Raw genomic sequence first — 20,458 nt, forward strand, 5'->3', positions numbered from 1 at the left:
GTGCTTTAGAACAGTTTTCCCCCTAGCAAACTCTCAAGCTGAAGCAATTTGCAAATCCTTCTTCAATATGATCAATGTTGAAACAGTCTGAGAAGTCGAGGCAGGTTTATTTATAATTTGCTGATACAAAAATAGGTGGGAGGACATGTTGTGATGAAGACATAAGGAATCTGCAAGGGGATATAGATAGGTTGAGTGAGTGGGCAAAAACTTGGCAGATGAGTTTAATGTAGGAAATTGTGAGGTCATGCACTTTGTTAGGAAGAATCAAAAGGCAGACTATTATTTAAATGGAGAGGGACTCCAAAAAAAGTGCAGCACAGATGGATATGGGTGTTAAAAGCAAAAAACTGCGGATGCTGGAAATACAAAACAAAAATAAAAATACCTGGAAAAATTCAGCATTCCTGACAGCATCTGCAGAGAGGAATGCAGTTAACGTTTCGAGTCCGTATGACTCTTCAACAGAACTGTTCTGTTGAAGAGTCATACGGACTCAAAATGTTAACTGTATTCCTCTCCGCAGATGCTGTCAGACCTGCTGAGTTTTTCCAGGTATTTTTATTTTTGGATATGGGTGTTCTTGTGCATGAAACACAAAAAGTTAGCATGCAGGTACAGCAAGTAATTAAGAAGGCAAATGGAATTTTGGCCTGTATTCCTAGGGGGTTGGAGTTTAAAAATAGGGAAGTCTTGTTACAACTACAGGGTGTTGGTGAGGCTGTACCTGGAGTACTGTGTACAGTTTTGGTCCCCGTATTTAAGAAAAGATATACTGGCATTGGAGGCAGTTCAAAAGAGATTCACTCGGCTGATTCCTGGGATGAAGGGGTTGACTTATCAAGAACGGCTTTACTAGCCATTTATTCATTAGAGTTTAGAAGAATGAGTGGTGATCTTTTTGAAACGTACAAGATTCTGAGGCAGCTTGACAAGGCAGATGTTGAGAAGATGCTTCCGCTAGTTGGGGGAATCTCAAACTAAGGGACATAGTTACAGAATAAGGGGACACTCATTTAAAACTGAGATGTGAAGGAATTTCTTCTCCTGAGGGTAATGAATGTTTGGAATTCTCTACCCCAGAGAGCTGTGGAGGCTAGATCACTGAAAGTATTTAAAGAGGAGGTATAGGTTTTTGAAATATTGGAGTTGAGGGCTATGAGGAGCTGGCATGAAAGAGGAGTTGAGGCCTGGGGCAAATCAGCCATGATCTTATTGAATGGCGGGGTAGGCTTGAGGGGCTGAATGGCCTACTCCTGCTCCTATTTCTTATGTTCAATATTATTTACGTGAAAATGCATGGAAAGTGTACCTTGTTTTGTTTGAGTTCTTGCAACATTCTGATTCATTTAGTTCAGATTGCATGAGTGATTTACTCAACATCCCCTCTGCTGAATAGGAAATAGTAGGTCTGAAAGTGACCGGGAAACACTGAAACCCTTTATAGGTATTACTGCCCCCTCCCCAAGTTCCAAGTTTAGTTTCACAAATGCATGAGAAACTTAAAATCAGCTGGTGCTATTTTTAGTCTCCGTATTACAAAGCTTTATAATTCCAATGGCTAAGTATTTAGCGCGTGAATCTTGTTGAATGAAATTAAAGTTCTTGGCAAATGAAATGGTTGAAGAAATCCTGCTGCACAATGGCTCCAGCTAGTTAAGATCAGCAATATGTAATTATATTCTAGAAAGAAGCTGATGTCTTTGGGGAAGAAGGTTGGAGAATATTGTCAGTTGTGGGGAAGAGAGAAAAATGACAGGATATCAGTTAGATGTGATATAGCAGTATAACTAATTTTAGGGAAGTGTTGGATGGTAAATTTTAGATCCTTCTCATTTATATGTAAACATGTGAGTTGAAGAGATTTAACGTTAATGTCAGTGGAGCTCATTTTGAGACCACAAATGTTAAATTACAAACCCTTCCACAATCTTGTCATCACAGCCTGTGGTTTAAATAGTATATACTTTTCTGTGTACATGTGTTGATCATTGCTGCACCATTTTTTTCTTACTAGTGTTTACAACAAATTTTGGGAAGACTGATAAAATCCAGAAATTTAACATAATGTGAATCAGCTTGGAGATTCATTCCAATGCCACTCTTGGCATCGGGAAGTATCCAGGTCTCTCCCTGCCCTGCCCCTCCCCCTCTTTGTACAGATACAATAATCAAATCACTTAAGTTTGCATAAATATACACTTCACATTGAAAACTGATCAAAGCTGATGCTGTTACAGGTGATGATAACAATTTTTAAAATATGTGGTACTATGGGTTTTTTTGTTCCTCTTGGGTATTTTGACATTCACTGCATGAGCAATTCAGAGGCCCAGGCTAATGCTCTGGGGACACGAGTTCAAGTCCTATCATGGCAGCTGGTGGAATTTGAATTCAATTAATAAATCTGGAATTAGAAGCTAGTCTCAGTAATGATAATGAAACCATTGTCAATTGGTGTAAAAATCCATCTGGTTTGCTAATGCCCTTTAGGGGAGGAAATCTATCATCCTCTGGTCTGGCCTACATGTGACTCCAGACCCACAACAATGTGGTTGACACTTAACTGGCCTCTGAAATGGTCCTGGCAAGCCACTCAGTTGTATCAAACCACTACAGAAAAGTCAATAAGGAATGAAACCTGATGAACCACCCAGCATTGGTCTAAGCACTGGAAAAGACAACAGCACACCCAGCAAAGTCCTCCTAACTAACATCTGGGGGCTTGTGCCAAAATTGGGTGAGCTATCCCACAGGCTAGTCAAGCAATATCCTGACATAGTCATAATCACAGAATCATACCTTACAGACACTGTCCCAGACACCACCATTACCATCCCTGGGTATATCCTGTCCCAGCAGCAAGACAGACCCAGCAGAGGTGGTGGCACCCAGCAGAGGTGGTGGCACCCAGCAGTGGTGTACAGTTGGGAGGGATTTACTCTGGGAGCCCTCAACATTGACTCCGGATCCCATGAAGTCTCACAGCATCAGGTCAAACATGGCAAGGAAATCTCCTGTGGATTGCCACCTGCTGCCCCCCTCAGCAGATGAATTGGTACTTTTCCATGTTGAACACCAATTGGAGGAAGCACTGAGGGTGGCAGGGGCACAATGTACTCTGGATGGAGAACTTCAATGTCCATCACCAAGAGTGGCTCTGTAGCAGCACTATTGGCGGAGCCCTAAAGGGCATATCATCTGCAAGACTGGTCTGTGGCAGGTGGTGAGGGAACCAACAAGAGGGAAAAACCTATTCACCTCATCTTCACCAATCGATCTGCCACTGTCCATGACAGTATTGGTAGGGTGACCACCTGGTGTCCTAGTAGAGGTGAAGTCCTGTCTTCACATTTGAGGACACCCTCCATTGTGTTGTTGCGCTACCACTGTGCTAAATGGCATAGATTTTGAACAGACCTAACAATTCAAAACTGGGCATCCTTGATGTGCTGTGGGCCATTGGCAGCAGCAGAATTGTACTTGACCATAACCTGTAACCTCATGGCCCAGCATATCCCCCACTCTACCATTACCACCAAGCCAGGGGATCAACCCTGGTTCAAAGAAGAGTGCAGGTGGGCATGCCAGGAACAGCATCAGGCATACCTAAAAATGAGGTGTCAACCTGTGAAGCTACAACACAACTACTTGCATGCCAAACAACAGAAGCAGCATCCTCAATGATGGGGTGGCTCAGCACATCAGTGCAATTCACAAGGCTAAAGCATTTTCAACAATCTTCAGCTAGAAGTACCGAGTGGATGATCCATTTCTGCCTTCTTAGTTGCCATCTCCAGCCAATTCTATTCACTCCACATGATATCAACAAACAGCTGAAGACACTGGATACTGCGAAGGTTATGGGCCTTGACAACATTCTAGCAATAGTACTGAATCCTGTATTCCAGAACTTGCTGCACCCCTATCTAAGCAGTTCCATTATAGCTACAACATTGGCATCTACCCGGCAATGTGGAAAATTGCCCAGGTATGTCCTGTACACACCACAAAAGCAGTACACATCCAACGCAGCCAATTACCGTCCTATCAGTCTACTCTAGATCATCAACAAAGTAATGGAAGGTGTCATCGATAGTGTGATCAAGTGGCACTTACTCAGCAATAACATGCTCACTGATGCTTGGTTTGGGTTTTGCCAGGAGCACTCGGCTTTTGACCTCATTGCAGCCTTGGTCCAAACACGGACAAAAGAGCTGGATTCTTGAGGCGACATGAGAGTGACTGCCCTTAACATCATATTCGGTGAAATGCTGCCTTGGCATCGTCGAGCTCTATTGAAGCTGGAATTAATGTGAATCTGGGGGAGAAAATGCCACTGGTTGGAGTCATACCTAGCACAAAGGAAGATGGTTGTGGTTGTTGTCAGTCAATCATCTCATTCCCAGGACATCGCTGCAGTAGTTCCTCTGGGTAATGTCCTAGGTCCACCATCTTCACCGCTCATCAATGACCTTCCTTCCTTTTATAAGGTCAGAAGCGGGGATGTGCAATCATCAACGAACAATTTTCACCATTTGCGACGACTCAGATACCGTCCCCATAAGCAGCATGACCGGGACAACATTCAGGCTTTGGCTGACAAGTGAGAAGTAACATTTGCGCCATACAATTGCCAGGCAACGACCATCTCCAACAAGAGAATTCAACTGTCTCCCTGTGACATTCAATGGCATTACCATCACTGAAACCACCACTACCAACATCCTGGAACATACCATAGACCAGAAACTGAACTGGACCAGCCATATAAACACAGGCTACAAGAGCTGGTCAGAGGCTGGGAATTTTGCAGCAAGTAACTCACCTCCTGACTCCCCAAAACCTGTCCACCATCTATAAGGCACAATTCAGGAGTATGATGGAATACTGTCCGCTTGCCTGGATGAGTGCAGCTCCAACAACACCAGCTTGACACCATCCAGGACAAAGCAGCCTGCTTGATTGGCACCCCATCCTCTACCTTCAATATTCGCTACCTCCACTATCAACATACAGTGGCAGCGTTGTGTACCACCTACAAGATGCACTGCAGCAACTCATCAAGGGTCCTTCAACACCACTTTCCGAACCCATGACCTCTACTGCCTAAAAGGACAAAGGCAACAGGCGCATAGGGATACCACTGCCTGCCAGTGCCCCTCCAAGCCACATAACATCCTGACTTGGAACTATATTGCTGGGTCAAAATCTTGGAACTCCTTTCTGAACAGCGCTGTGGGGTGTACCTCACCACATGGACTTAAGAAGTTGAAGAAGGCAGCTCACCACCACCTTCTCAAGGGAAACTAGGGATGGGCAATAAATGCTGTCTAGCCAGTGATGCCCACACTCTGAAAGAATTTTTTAAAAAGTATAAACTTGAGGTGGCAGATGGTCTGATGTTGTGTTCTGCCTGTTTGTTACCGGGTCAGTTACCTGGAAGTGGCAGATGGCCTGATGTTGCGTTCTGCCTGTTACTGCATCAGTTACCTGGAGGTGCACAGAGTAGTCAATAAACTACCTCCTCAGAAGATACATGGAAGTTGTCATCTTGGCACTTGGTGTCCTTGTGATGAGAGTTGTAGCTCCACGTTCCGTTGAGACTTGAAATTGCATGACTTTTCCACATAGCGGCAGAACTTCCTGCACACTCTTCTGATGTGCTTTTCTGAATTAATTCTAAAGTGTGGCTCCTTTTGTAAAGAGTGTGTGTTCAGGGACTGAGCACTGTCAGGACATTTGGTCAAGTGGCCATTTTTTAGTCATCACCTGACTATGTAGGCTAGCTGACTGGGGGAGGTGTTGGGCCATCACAGCTGAGCCTGACCTTGTCCTTAATCAGTCATATGCTCCTTTTCAGCAGAGATGGCTGGAGAACAATGGGGATCCTTGGCTAGTTGTTTTTACCTCCTGTGCGCTAGGGCTGTTTGTAGCCACTCCCACCATTGGCCGAATGAGATCTCCTAAATTAGGGCATTGAATTGAAAATGATTTTGCTTGGTATGGCTCAACTTTTTTATTGAATCAGCTCACTGGAACTGTCAAAAGGTGTGGGAGCCCTTTAAATTCTTCAATGATCTGAGTGGGCCCAAGTAGCAGGCAGCAAACATTAAAGAATGGAAAGCAATATTAATGAAAAATGTAAACAGTTTACACAGAATAACTCTTTAAAGTCTTTGTATGTAATGTGGAGAGATCACTTGAATAGTAATCTTGAATTCTTTTTCAAATTTGATCTTTAAATTCCTTTTAAAATAAATTAACACAATAATCTGCCTTTGCGTTTATTGTATGCAAAACTGGAATTTCTTATCTCAATTTCAACTGAACTTTGTTATTTTTGCTTTTGTAATCTCAAATTAGACAATGAGGAGTTAAGTAGCTTGTTTACACTTATATTACCACTACTGTTCAGTATTATAAATGCCTGGATCATGGCTTGCTCAATTGTTTGTGGGTTTAGAAAAAAAGAAATTCAGATTCAACCCCAAGGGCATATAATTTGAACATCACTAATTCGGAATGCATGTGGTCTTTTGCAGAGGTCTGCTCTTTTGGTGCTGTTACTGGTGCAGGGTCTCTGGCTGTCTTAGTCCTACCCAGAAATTCCCTACCTAAAGCTCACAACTTTTATACTTAGCCCTCTAAACTTATCCTTTTGATCAATCCATGTTAGCTCTTCTAACTCTCCCTCTGTGGCTTATTGTCTATTCCTTTATGGGGGTGGGACAGGAATGAAAATAAAGCATTTTGGGATATTTTTAATGCACCTTAATGTTGCTATAATTTGATTTGGCATATGGAACTTGCACTTGTGTACACCAATCCCAAGTGATATATTTGGATAAGCCAATGAAGATAACATTTGATTGTTTTCCTTAGTGTATCTTTTTAAATTGTGAATACTGTGGTGAAAAATGGTTAAAATGTTAAATTTACAGCATGTCGATAAGCATGCCTTAAATACCATTCCAAAGCTGGAAGAAAACAAACCATAGCATCACCAACAGTACCTTATGTAAACATGGCTTCTAAAAGTACCTAGTAAAAGTCTGTTTATACAATATACTGCGTATTTAAATATTAGGCATTCAGCAATAACTTGCGTTTATGGTGCCATTAATGTAGAAAACCATTCTGAGCCATTTCAATTACAAGTTAAATTCCCACTTGTCTAAATGTATTTTTTTTAAACTGTTCTCAAATGTACAAGTTCCTGGTGATATTATCTAATCCATGAACGTGATTATCATGTCTAGAAAAGACATATTAAGTCTCTAAGCTTCTACTACTTAGCAGTGCAGTACAACAGTTAAGTGGTTAACATTCCCAATGCAGCAAGTACTGTAATCCTGTTCCTGCTTTTCCTTTCTCCCCCTCTCATTCAGATCTGTCTATTGCAATAGGTTGGAATCGGAAAGAGTTTTAATTGCCTTTGCAGTTGGCTGAAGTGCAGCTGCAGTGGCCAATAGCTTTAAAGGTTGTTCCTGATTGACAGTATTAATTGTTAGTAGGTGGACCAGATTCATAATCCTTCATGCTTTGTGGAAACAGGGAGGCCATTTTGGAATACTGTGTTGTTGACTGAGAAATACATCGGCAAGTTGTGGAAGTTTGCCTGCCGTCAGCCGGCATTAATCACTGTTTAAAACGGTGGAATACAACAATGTGTTGAATGAAAATAAACCCCTGTGTCTAAAGATGTAAAACAGATCTGTGATTGTAGGAAACTTGGATTTGCTGCCGTTTTGGATTTGCATCAGGAGGTTATGCTGACAGATTCCGTGAATGCTGCATGGGCAAGTCATTCCGATGAAAGCTGGTTTACTATAGTTTACATAGGGTTTAAATATTTTTACGTGCCCCAGATTCAATAAGTTAATGACAAATATAATATGGTTTGTAATTTGCTTGTGTGTTGTGGGCCTAACTTGATTTATACTTGCTGCAGGCTGCTTGATGTAGTAGACAAATGTGCCTAACTGGACAAAGTTCTAGCTCTGCATGAGCAAATTTTAATTTGCCTTCTCTCTGTTGATGTTTATCTTCAGTGTAGATAATTTGCTGTGTGTGTGTTTATTCACTGCATTCTGACGTACTGTGTTCAGCCTGTTTTTAATTAACTTAACATTTGACCTCACTAGATGGTTTGGATGAAAATGGGATTAAAATTTATTCTTGATTGTGTATTTGGCTGGAGAAACCTTTAATGATTGTTTTCTTAAAATCCTTCCGTGTTCAACCTGTGTAAAATAGCAACTGGAAGCTTCAGACAATTCAGAGCTTGGGAATATGGTGAAGGATGCTGCCGTGGGGTCACAGCAGTAAAGATAATTTTAAAATATTGTTTAGACTTGTGATGGTTTTTCCCATTTAATTGGGTATAAAATGTTTCCATTCTTTATTTTTGGAATGCATGCTAATGTCAGACATTTTAAGGACAATAATATAACATCTTTACTAACATCCAGTAAGTTGAATTTCTGAAAAACTGTCTAGCAATGGCCAATTTTATTCCTATTGAAAGTCTGCTCAAGGTTTTTTTTTCCTACTTGCTTAACACTAAACAAGAGAAGCAATAGAGTGAGCTAACATGTTACATGACTTGTGAATGTTTATCGGCCATCCCAGGTTTCCTGTTCGTTGCTCGTAAATCAACTTTGGGATTTGATCAAGCAATAACATGTGCTGGTGATGGAAAATTGTTCTGATAAACTGCCATGACTACCACTAGGACAGTGAGATACTGGGAAAACATTGATACGTTTAAAAGGTCAAGAAATGTCCACTTGAAGTGCTGATTTTTAAAAATATGAATGAGGTTCTAATGTTGTAAATAACTTTTTAAGAAAGACAGTCTTCAAAGGAATACAGTTGAGCTCTGAATACTGCCGAATGCAACAATTAATGATATAACTATGCTGTACGCAGTAAAAGATGCATTTATTGTTGTGTACAAATGGAATTGTTGGATTTAAATAATAGTGATCGAATAGAACATCAATATAGGATCAGTACCTCAACTGTTGGTGGCACAAGCGACGTATTCAATATTGATAGCTGCTCTCTTGCACTCTCCTGAGAGAGAGAGAGGTGATGTCTCTGGTTCCTGTTCATGCTTCAGTTCTGAAACCATTGCTAAAGTGGATTAAAATGATTCCCTCTGACATTTCACTCTTTGTAGGGAAACCACTGGCTGAGACAGGGAACTCCAGCAATTGAAGATGGAATCTGCATCTATCCCACTGTGGCACTGTCTGGTGCTTGACTAAATTGCCCTATTATAAGGTTGCCAGACTTCCCACATTGTCCTGGAATCTCATGGAATTGAAGACTGTGAACTCCTGCAAATAATCTGGCAGAAAAATGGGCAAAAAAACTTTGCATTTTAATTTCCTTTAGGACATTCTGATACCAAAATATTGGAGCTAGGGAGGAAGAAAGGTTGTTTGACTGGGTTAAGATTCACCCAATCTGTTAATGAGTCTGTTTGCTTTCTAATTGCCAGAGGAAGATTTTTTCCAAAAATATACTTTTATTCATAAAATTTGTATAACTGCATTACAGAACATTTCAAATTGAATAGGACAGTGCAATAAAATTCAACTTTTCTCCATACATCCTGTTCCACTCTGAGGCTGCTCAATACTTTTGATATTTGTGAAAGGCATACAGCCCGGGAGCAAAGCATTTCAAGATGAATATTACTGAGTGCAATAGCATGTACAGCATATTCCATTCTTGAGATGTCTCACTACAAGCCATGGGAAGATGATATACTGCCAGGATGGGTGTGTTAGCCAACTAGCAGCAGGAGAATGGGGGCTAGTCAGTGGGAGGACGTGATGAAAACTACCGAACTATATTTTAACCAATGTTGATAACCCTGCTGTGCTTGGGACTGTCCCATGGTTTGAAGGTTCCCCCCCTCCTGTTTGTGTAGAGCATTAAAACCAAAGGTGTCTGCATTTAAAAGAAAATAAACAAACAACTGGTGGCAACTTACACAATTGTGCTACAGAATGATGGGATGTGGCATAATTTGGCCAAATGATAAATTCCTCATCTCGTTTGAGTTGCTGTGGAAGGGCTTTCCCCCAGATATGATGCAAATCGCTGTAAGAATGTCTGATTGTACTGCAGTGGTATAAACCTGAAACCTGGTTGCATGTTCATCATCTTGGCTGTGGAATTGTACGAGTTAGGGAGGTAGAGGAAATAGGAAAAAAGTTCAGGGTTCTGAACCCAACACTTGGAAATTCTTAAATTATGAAGGAGAGTACTTTTTTCCCTGGCCATTTGGTACATTGAGCATGCCCATGTCATTAACAGCAAATGAAACTTGTCTGATGGGATATATATTTTTCTGGTGACTAGCTTGCACTGCTGATAATACATACATACGAACATACGAATTAAGAGCGGGAGTAGGTCACTCAGCCCCTCGAGCCTGCTCTGCCATTCAATAAGATCTTGGCTGATCTGATTGTAACCTCAACCCCACATTCCTGCCTACCCCCGATAACCTTTCACCCCCTTGTTAATCAAGTATCCATCTAACTCTGCCTTTAAAAATATTCAAAGACTCTGATTCCACCGCCTTTTGAGGAAGAGCGTTCCAAAGACACTTAACCCTCAGAAAAAAATTTCTCCTCATCTGTCTTAAATGAGTTACCCCTTATTTTTAAACAGTGACCTTTAGTTCTAGATTCTCCCACAAGAGGAAACATCCTCTCCACATCCACTCTGTCAAGACCCCTCAGGATCTTAGAGGTTTCAATTAAGTTGCCTCTTACTGTTCTAATTTCAAGCCTAACCTGTCCAGCCTTTCTTCACAAGTACAATTTGAGATAAACCAGTGTTTAACTGTTCAGCTTTAGACTCGTTTAACGACAAATGTAGATTGCCCTTGTGATTTGTGCTTTCAGTTGAGTTTTTCTATTTGGCTTAATAAATTTATCTCAAATACACAATTTCTAGTAGGAGTGGACGTTTTTACATTTCCTGCATTTTGGAAACCAGATTCTAAAAGGAGATTGAAATAGAAGCTGTACCTGACAGCCTGGTTTTATTTTGAAAGTAATGAGGGGGGATCCCCGATAGAAATTTAATTTCAGCATATATAAGCATTGCTGGCCAATGAAATCACGTGATGCCATTACAGCAATGTTTTCTTTGGGTGTGTCTGATTTGAAAACATCCTCAGAGGAGGGCATTCTGGCACAATTTGCCTTGCAAAGTGAGTTTAAGTCATTAGATTTAATAATAGTAGCTGGTGAGAATGATGAATGTCACATGAAGGGGAGTCTTTTTTAATTGAACTTTGGGGTGGTTCTCATGATAGATAAATAGTTGACTGAATCCGGAATGGAAGAGTTGGACTGGATAATCTTGAGCCTGGTCCTAATGGGATTTCAGTAAACATTACATCAAAATGAATATTATTTTCCAGTACTTCAGGCAATGTTGTACATATTGCCAGGAGAATAATTAATTCTATTTGAATGCAGTTAAATTCCGTTTAAATTAAAGCTAGTAACTTAACACCCTTGTGGACAGGCAGAATGTTGCATGTCATAATCTAGGACATACACCTCCACTTTTGGTTTTTTTTAAAGTCTCAAGCAAGTTTAATATTTAACAATAAATGACTTTAAAAAATGCAACATCCAAAGCCAGATGCACCAGAGAATGCAGATACAAGGTGCTATTCTGCGTCAACACAAGGTCAGCCCAACCACTCGCTGCTCTTTAAGTGAGAGGAGGGAAAACCCACAAACAGTCATTGTGCACACACGTCCCTGACCTTGGCTGTCCATGCTCTGCTTGATATTCGCTTGCTAATACTTTTATTCAGAATTTTAGGTTGTGGCCTCTTCTAATCTATCATAGGTTTGTGGTGGCTGATTCAGTTCCAACTTTAATTGCTGTAAACCTGAAAACTAGAAACTCTGATAATTTTTTTAAGGATTTTCCTAATAGAATGGTTAGCTTTTTTAATAAAAATGGAGTTACATGGTGCTCTCAAAATATTTTATGTATTGTTTCATTTGCGACCACCTCTCTCTCCTATTTGGTAATTTGCTTTGTGGAAGATTGGGGTTTTTTTCTTTCAGAGAGCAGGGAACTCTTGATGTTGGGCCCTGCAGCTGCAAGCTGTAAGACGTTCAGGATCATGTTAATTGCATTTACATAGCACTTTAATGTATAAATACATCACGAGGTGCTTCAGCAGTGTAATCCCACATGCATATGGTGGCAGAACTAAATAAAAATGTAGTCCAGAAGCTTGTGGAACTTAGGGAGGACCTTTTAAGGGGAGGGGTTTAAGAACGTTATTCTAGAATTGGGCTGAGGGGTTTAAAGGCACAGCTGTCCATAATGGGGTGAAGAGAGGGAGTTTGTACAAAAAGCCACTGTTAGAAGAATTAGAAAAACTGAGGGGGTGTTATTAGACTGCTGGAGCTATGATTTGGGCAGTGGTGAGGCCATGAAGGACTTAAGTTTGACAATTTAACAATGGAAACGTTGGAAGACTGAATCAATGTAGGCTAGTGATGGATGAGTGGAACAAGCAGCAGAGTTTGGATAAGTGAAAGATGCGAGGCTGGGGCAGGGGAACTTTGAAATAGTAATGTCTGGCGATGATGAAGCCATGGAAGAGAGATTTATCAGAAGATAGGCTGAGGCAGGTGTAATGTTATTGAGGTGAAAGGCCATCTTTGTGATGGAAAGGATGTGAGGTTGGAGACTTTAGCTTGGGTACTAATTTTATTAGTAATATAAACATATTGCTTGGCCTCTGCTAGCTAGGTGCCAGATTTCACCCCACTTCTTGAATGCTCTATTCAAAAAGTGCAAATGCACTCTACCTCTCTCATACATCTCAAAACTAGTCCACATCAAAGCACCCAGACTAGTTGGCTTTAATCCAATTAAGACACCCATAGACTAAACCTCTATTTTAAAAGAAAAATATTTTCCAATAATATATACATTAAAAGCTTCATGATAGTTGCTGAGGTTGCAAATGGCCTGGATGAAACTGAAACGGGGACAAGAAGAGAATCAGTGGCAAGGGTAGAGAGTTTGTGACAGAAGTTGTGCCTCATCCAAGACTGAACCTCAAGCAAGCAGTCTGATAACATGGGTGGTGGCGGGACTGAGGGAGGTGATGCATAACTGGAAGCTGACTCCGTGTCATGGCGACAAGTCAGAGGCAGCATATAGATGAGGATTGATCCTTGGGGAAGACTGGAAGTAGTGGTGTGAAGAAGCCATTGCTGGGGATGCTCTGACTACAATTTGAATGATAAGATTGGAACTAAGTGAGGTCAATGACACTGATATAATACTGATTCCCTTAGGTTGGAATTTTCTGCGTGGGAAATGGTTCTGGTTCACAGTATATTTATTTACAGGGGTTGTCAGCAACAGTTTTTGGTTCTTGTGTGAAACACCATTCCCCTACACAGAAGGGACCAGCTTCCAGAGGTTTGCCACATTGTTGCACTAATCACTAGGTGCATGAGAGCAACCTAGATGATTTGCCTGCAATAAAGATAACAGAAAATGCTCTAAATACTCAGCAGGTCATGTAGCATCTTTGGAGAGGCCATCAACCTAAAATGTTAAGAGATGTGCCAGGTTTTAAGAGGCAGAGACAAGTGACTTGACTTCACTTCGATTTATTCTCCCTCAAAGAAGTTATTTCAGAAATCGGTCTTAGTTATTGAAAGTTTTTGCCTGGGTTCTTTAATGTTAGATGGAGTATTTACAAGCTTGTGTTGTCCAGGAAATGTTCTGTGGTCATGAAAGGATTGTGTGAGATCTAGAGTTAATAGGATACTTAAAGCATCAGAATCGACCTTTCCTTAATTCTCACCTAATGCTCTTCTAAAATGGTGTTGATTCAAAATGTTTTTGTACTTGGCAGCAGAGAATAAAACTAAACCTGAATTATTTAGACTATTTAACCTAGAACCATGTGTCACTTAAAAAGTGGAGGTGATGAAAAGGGTAAATAAGGTGCTTCATATTGCCTCATCACAACTGCAGGGTAAACCTGCTTGGCTCCTTCATACAGCAGTCTTTTTAAAATCCTGATTCTGCTTAAGATTCAGACTCTAGAACAACAATAATAACTCAGTGGCCATTTCCCTTGAGTTACAGAACCCTAGAAAGACTAATAGCTGTGTAAGAGGTGCCCATAAAAGCATCAATGCTACCGGCCTGGAAAATTCCTCTGGGCCTGTTGAGCCTTTTCCTATTTTTGGAATAATGGAAATGTTCCAGATGCATTTACCACTAAGTTTTAAGCCTGGCATGAGATAAGAATCATGAGATTAAGCCACCCTTATGGTAGCCCAGATTGTGATCTTTTTAACCTCCTATAGAACTTGGCAATAGCATGGTTATCCTTTATGTAGTTGATGCTAGCATTGTATAAATGCTTTTATTCATGTATATAATAACAAATATATTGCTCATAAGTTAAAAGCAGAATTTTAATAGACTGAAATCTCATGAGTTTGGCATCTCCCTGGGCTTACTGTCTTTGTAGTTCCTATGGACTTCAGTTGATGAAACTGAAGTAGATAGATCTACCTGAGGTGCAGTATGCTTCACACTACAAGTAGGGAACTCTTCAATTGTCAAGATTCCTTTATATCTTTAACTTTTTAGGGGGTGACTTGGGTCAAAAGATGTAAAACACTCAAAGCTTTCAACCATCCAGACCCCAGCTTATCCATGCAGATATTCCCAAGAATACTGTAGTAATTTAACCAGTGCATTTTACCATTTTGATTTCTTGTATCAGAAACAGGTTGAACACGTGGATTTTTATATTCTGGTAAACTGAAATGTACATAGTGTTGTGTTGCTTGGAAGTATTGCATCATGTTATTATTCACCTTGCAGTAGAACAATTGAGCATGGATTTTTCCCGACTGCACACATATGCTCCTCCTCAATATGTGCCAGAGAACACTGGCTATACCTATGCACTCAGGTGAGATTCTTCCAGCTAAGGTGCATGGTGTTTGCTGTAAATGGTCTGAAGCTGTGCTTCTTTTGACTTGAATGTTTGATAGTTATAAACATTTGTGATAATTTAAATGTATTCTAGAGGATGAGAGCGATACACTGACTTGTTTTTGGAGTATTCAATCAACAAACTGAAATATCCTAAATTGTTGATGGTTGTAAAAATTTTCCTAACTAGAGAATAGAAAAACATTTTAACCATTCTTATTTTGTGTTTAGAGCATATTTTAATCTTACTGCCTAGCTACAGGGGAAAGCTTCATAAAATAAATAGAAAATTGTGATTGTACAATGTGATTGTGTCCAAATTGGACTTAATTTGAAAATGTAGGACTATGTATTGAGCATCCCTATAATAGAAAAGTGAGCATCCAAATGCTAGTCTAAATGCATCTGTTTTGGAGTGTACTTGCTGCTTTTCTAGGAGAGTGTGAGAAAACCAACACATGCTTGATTTTGTAACTTGAACTGACCTTGAGTTCAAACTGGATATCTTCATTAATCTTATTCATCATTGTTCTGACTTGCCCTCTCTTGTAAATCCTGCTTGCCTCTATTTTTCTGATTAAGGAAATTAATTTGTATTATGTTGCTTCATGTTTGTGTAACAAAAGTTGGTACATCATTGAATGTGCTGCTTGGCCAGATTTCTCTTGACTTTTGTTAACTATTTCATATGTGCAGGCTTCTGAGAATTATACCTGTAAAAGTATGTTAACTTGCCATCTGCACAGTGTGTAAGCAGTTTTCTCTGCCGTTTTGAGATTCTGACAGTGCATTTGTTTATTTTCATTACCATATTATACTGACCTACTTTAATCCTTTTTCAAGATCTTGGTCGCCAAGAGTTTCAGTAATTGGCATTATATCTGTGTAAGGATCCTCTACCCTGATAATCGTATCTTAAACTTCAGTTGTTTGTTCAGTCTCTCCTAACTCTGTATTCGTTGACTTGAGCAATGCAAGTTATGGAATTTGGGATGGGTAAGCACATTCAGAAACAAATGCCACGAGCCTGTTAACACAAACACTGCTTTATGTTTCTGGTTATTGCTTTTGGTCAAGAGTGAAGAGACCTGGCAAGAGTATCCCAGTTGTCTTGTGAGAGTGCTTATGGTGTGCATGTTTACAAGAAGATAGCAGCTGTCATTTCTTCTTTGGATTTGTGCTTCTAGTGTTGCACCTAACACTGTCAATATTTGTTTAGTGTGGGGAGAATGAAGACAGGCAGATGCACATTACAAGTGTATGATGAGTTAATGGAGAAAGCAGACTGTAGTGTATTCAGAAAAGCCTTTGAGCTGATAATTAGCTTTTGAAATAAAGTAATCCTACAGGGTGAGATTAGGGTTTTCAGCGGGTTAAAGATTTACACAAGAACCACTGTCCTCAATTCAAAATTTGAACAGTGAATTGCCTTGTGTCGATTTGTATTGCCATAGTGAATCTAAGACTCCGTAACATAAAGAAGGCAGAACAGCTTTCAGTTTCAAATGCTGTTGCTACCCTTTTTAATAAAATGTTTTAAGTGATATTTTAGTTTGGCAAAGAGAAAGTAGAAGGCAAAATTTGATTTTCATTGTAGTTTGACAACTCTATCAAGTCATTATTGTAGACAACTAATGTAGTGGAAAAACTAATATGTGCTGTACCTGGATAAAAGCAAAAATACTGCGGATGCTGGAAATATGAAACAAAAACAGAATGCTGGAAAAACTCAGCAGGTCTAGCAGCATCTGTGGAGAGAGAAACAGAGTTAACGTTTCGAGTCCGTATGACCCTTCAGACCTGAAGAGAAGCGGAAATGTGATATAATTTATATTGTTAAAGGAGGGTGGGGCAGGTGGAGCTGGATAGAATGCCAGCGATAGGTGGGGACAAAGGAGGGATTGACAAAGATGTCATGAACTAAAGGACAAGAAGAAGAGTCATACGTACTTAACGTTAACTTTTTTTTTCTCTCCACAGAGGCTGTCAGACCTGCTGAGTTTTTCCAGCATTTTCTATTTTTTGTTTGATTTCCAGCATCTACAGTATTTCTTGCTTTTATCAGTATTAATGGTAGCGGTTAGTGCTAAAAAAGATGCTGATAGTGGTATAAAGGTAAGAAAGCAGAATGTGATAATAGCAGAACAAGGGTAGCATTGTGTGAAAGAACATCATGGACCAGGTAACAGATGGCCATGTAGGGGATAGGGTGGGGGGAGGAGGCAGTGGTGGTGGGGGCAAAAAGAATAGAAAATGGGATAGAAGGGGGGATAAAAAGGGATAAAAACACAGATAAATGAATAAAAATAAAAATGGATGAATGTAGAAAAAAGGGGATTTTTAAAAAAGGGGCAAGGATGGAGGAAAGAGTTCATGATTTGAAGTTGTTGAACTCAATGTTAAGTCCAGAAGGCTGTAAAGTACATAATTGGAAGATGAGGTGCTGTTCCTCCAGTTTGCGTTGGGCTTCACTGGAACATTACAGCAGGCCAAGGACGGACATGTGGGTATGAGAGCAGGATGATGTGTTGAAATGGCAAGTGACAGGAAGGTCTGGGTCATGCTTGCAGACAGACTGGAGGTGTTCTGCAAAGCGGTCACCCAGTCTGTGTTTGGTCTCCCCGGTGTAGAGGAGACTGCATTGGGAGCAGCGGATGCAGTAGACCAAATTGAAGGAGATACAAGTGAAGCACTGTTTCACCTGAAAGTGTTTGGGCCCTTGGACGGTGAGGAGGGGGACGTAAATGGGCAGGTGTTGCTCTTTCTGCAGTTGCATGGGAAGGGGATGAGGTGTTGGGAATGATGGAGGTGTGGACCAGGGTGTCTTGGAGGGAACGGTCCCTATGGAATGCCGACAAGGTGGGGTGAAGGGAAGAAGTGTTTGGTGGTGGCATCATGCTGAAATTGGCGGAAATGGGCGGAGGATGATCCTTTAAATGTGGAGGCTGGTGGGGTGACAAGGGGGACCCTATCATTGTTCTGGGAGGGAGAGGAAGGTGTGAGGGCAGAGGTGCGGGAGATGGGTCGGACTCAGTTGAGGTCCCTGTCGACCACAGTTGGGGAGAGGCGGAGGGAACCTCGGTGAAGGAAGACACATCAGAAGCACCGTTTTAGAAAGTGGCATCATTGGAACAGATGTGATGTGCTGTACCTGACATGGGACTAGGTGAGTTGATGACACTGGGTAGAGTCAGAAGAAGTTCTCCCAACTGTATTAAAATCAACCATCTTTGCAAAATCCACCTTAAGCTCATTTATTTGCTAATTGGGAAGAAGGATTTTGTTTAATTGCCTGGGTTAGCAGTGAAGAAGCTGTTCTATTAGTAATGTTGTATCCTGGATGCAAAAATGAAAATGAATTATTGCAGGTGCCAGCACATACTCAAACTAAAACAAAAGCAAAATGCTGTGGATGCTGGAAATCTAAATAAAACAGTGCCAGAAAAACCTAGCAGGTCAGGCAGCACCTGTGGAGAAAGAAACCACACTGACGTCTCAGGTCGAATGTGACTTCTTCGGAATGAAGAACACTTCCTGTTTTTATTTCAAATGAACTTATAGTTTGAGTATGAAGGAGAATCACAAGTTTTTTTGATAGCCAGGGTATTGTCTCTCTGACACCAATATTAAGCATATCTCATTAAATTCGATATTAATAATTGATTGCTTGGTCCACCATGACCACAGCAAGGTACTAATTAGCTCACCCTGCTGTTAGTCAGGTGGGACAGGATACTTTCGGTATCCTGATCAGTAGGGAAGCTATTCAATTCGGACACCCTGTGATTTGACATCTTTAGGATTGTTCCTAAAATTGTTGGGTTGCTTGACAGCACTGAGGGAGACGAGGCCAGCTCTGTAACTATAAGCTTCTGATTTGTTGGATTTTATTTCTCTTAGCCCACCAGTAAATCTGAAACCTGCATGGGTGCCAACGAGTTAGAGGACTCCTTGGTAATTGAGGTCTCTGTTTCTATCCTGAATTTTAAAAAATTCTCATCCTCCTGTTTAAATCCACTCAAAGCCTCAGTCTCTTGCTCACTTATGTCCTACAGCATCACGGTTTCAACCCCACCCCCACCCCCCACTCCTCCAACATTGTTCCTCTGACTCCAGCCTCTTGTGCGCCCTGTTATGACCTACTCAGAGACCGATAACATTTTTTCTTAAAAATAAGTTTGAATTTCCGGTTAGTAGCTGAAAGGACGATGCAACAAGAGTTCACATTTTAAGACTTTTACTGTAACAAAAGGCTAAAGGGACTATTGACTAAACACAACCTTTGTAGGCAACTTGAATACTTTTATTTATAGCACAACTGAAAAAACATACTTTTTGGTATACTTAAAATGAATACCTAATTCATAGTTCATGTTAATATTTTAGAGGTAAACTTTAATCTTCCCAGAATTAAACTTTAACTGTAGAAAATTGGATAGTACGACTAAAGCAGCTTGGAGTCTATTACACTTAACACTTTGGGGTCATGTTGACTTAAGGGGTTAACAGTTAGAGGGGTTAACAGCTATAAAACAGCAGGTGGGCTCACTTAGCTGGAGACAGTGATGTCTACATCGCTTGCAAAGAAGTACAGTGCAGAAAGATGTTTTGTTTTGGGAGTTAGAGATAAATTAGTTTGGAAGCATTGTGGTCCCTGAAAGGTACGTCATCATAGAGACGGGTGGAACTTGAGAAGGTTCCCTGAGTGTTCTGCAGCAGGGGAAGAGGCTAGACTGAAAGGGTGCTGCTGTTAAGCAGGCTTAGGGTTCGAAGAAGCCCTGGGAGCAATTGGTGCAGCTGAAGGTTCCAGTTTGGATCATGCAGGCTTGTTGTCAGGCAGACGACAGGATAGGTCTCCTTCATTTTATCTTAAAGAGACAGTCCCAAAACATTACAATTATGAGATTTATAAGATTGTTAACAGCCTTCAACTTTCCTTTATTGGTGGTCCTGTGTTCTAGAATTCCTGCCTTAAAACCCTTCACCTCACTACCTGGCTCTCTTTTTAAGCCCCTGGTTAAAACTCCTCACAGAACTTCTGATCACCCTGGCCAATAGTTAACCATACAAGTGGTTGAGGGAAATTTATCTCATTGTTGCTTGTGGGTTGAGGCCACACGCCAAGCCTTGAACACACATATTGTAATCCAAGGTTGTGCAACATGTCCACTGGCCACAATCCTGTCCGCTATTCCTCTCTATCCAGCCCGTGGACTTGCTGATCAAAATACAGGTAAGTATTTCTCTCCTACGTTTGCTGCTGATAGGCTCACCGTTGATTGAAGGAGCAGCGTGAAGTTGAGTGACCGTGATGCATTCTTTCCCTCTTGTCCTCTTGTGTAGGCGCTGGCTCCCTAAAGGAGCACGGATCAAGATGACAGAGGGGGCTGGGAGGCCACAAGGAGCAGCAGTTGCAGTA

The 20,458-nt window shown here is 40.8% G+C and overlaps 1 protein-coding gene across 2 annotated transcripts in view; it reads left to right on the forward strand.

The window, feature by feature from the left end:
• The first annotated feature begins 7,564 nt into the window (after positions 1 to 7,564).
• sun1b (Sad1 and UNC84 domain containing 1b) overlaps positions 7,565 to 20,458 on the forward strand; it is a 55,748-nt gene continuing 42,854 nt past the window's right edge. For both annotated transcript variants that reach the window (XM_078558887.1, XM_078558888.1), the window contains exons 1-2: positions 7,565 to 7,802; positions 14,926 to 15,016. In XM_078558887.1, coding sequence (XP_078415013.1) covers positions 7,799 to 7,802; positions 14,926 to 15,016 — 95 coding nt within the window. In that variant the 5' untranslated portion in view covers positions 7,565 to 7,798. The remainder of the gene's footprint in view (positions 7,803 to 14,925; positions 15,017 to 20,458) is intronic.

This window comes from Cetorhinus maximus, chromosome 15, assembly GCF_964194155.1.
Source record: "Cetorhinus maximus chromosome 15, sCetMax3.hap1.1, whole genome shotgun sequence".
Classification (NCBI taxonomy): domain Eukaryota; kingdom Metazoa; phylum Chordata; class Chondrichthyes; order Lamniformes; family Cetorhinidae; genus Cetorhinus; species Cetorhinus maximus.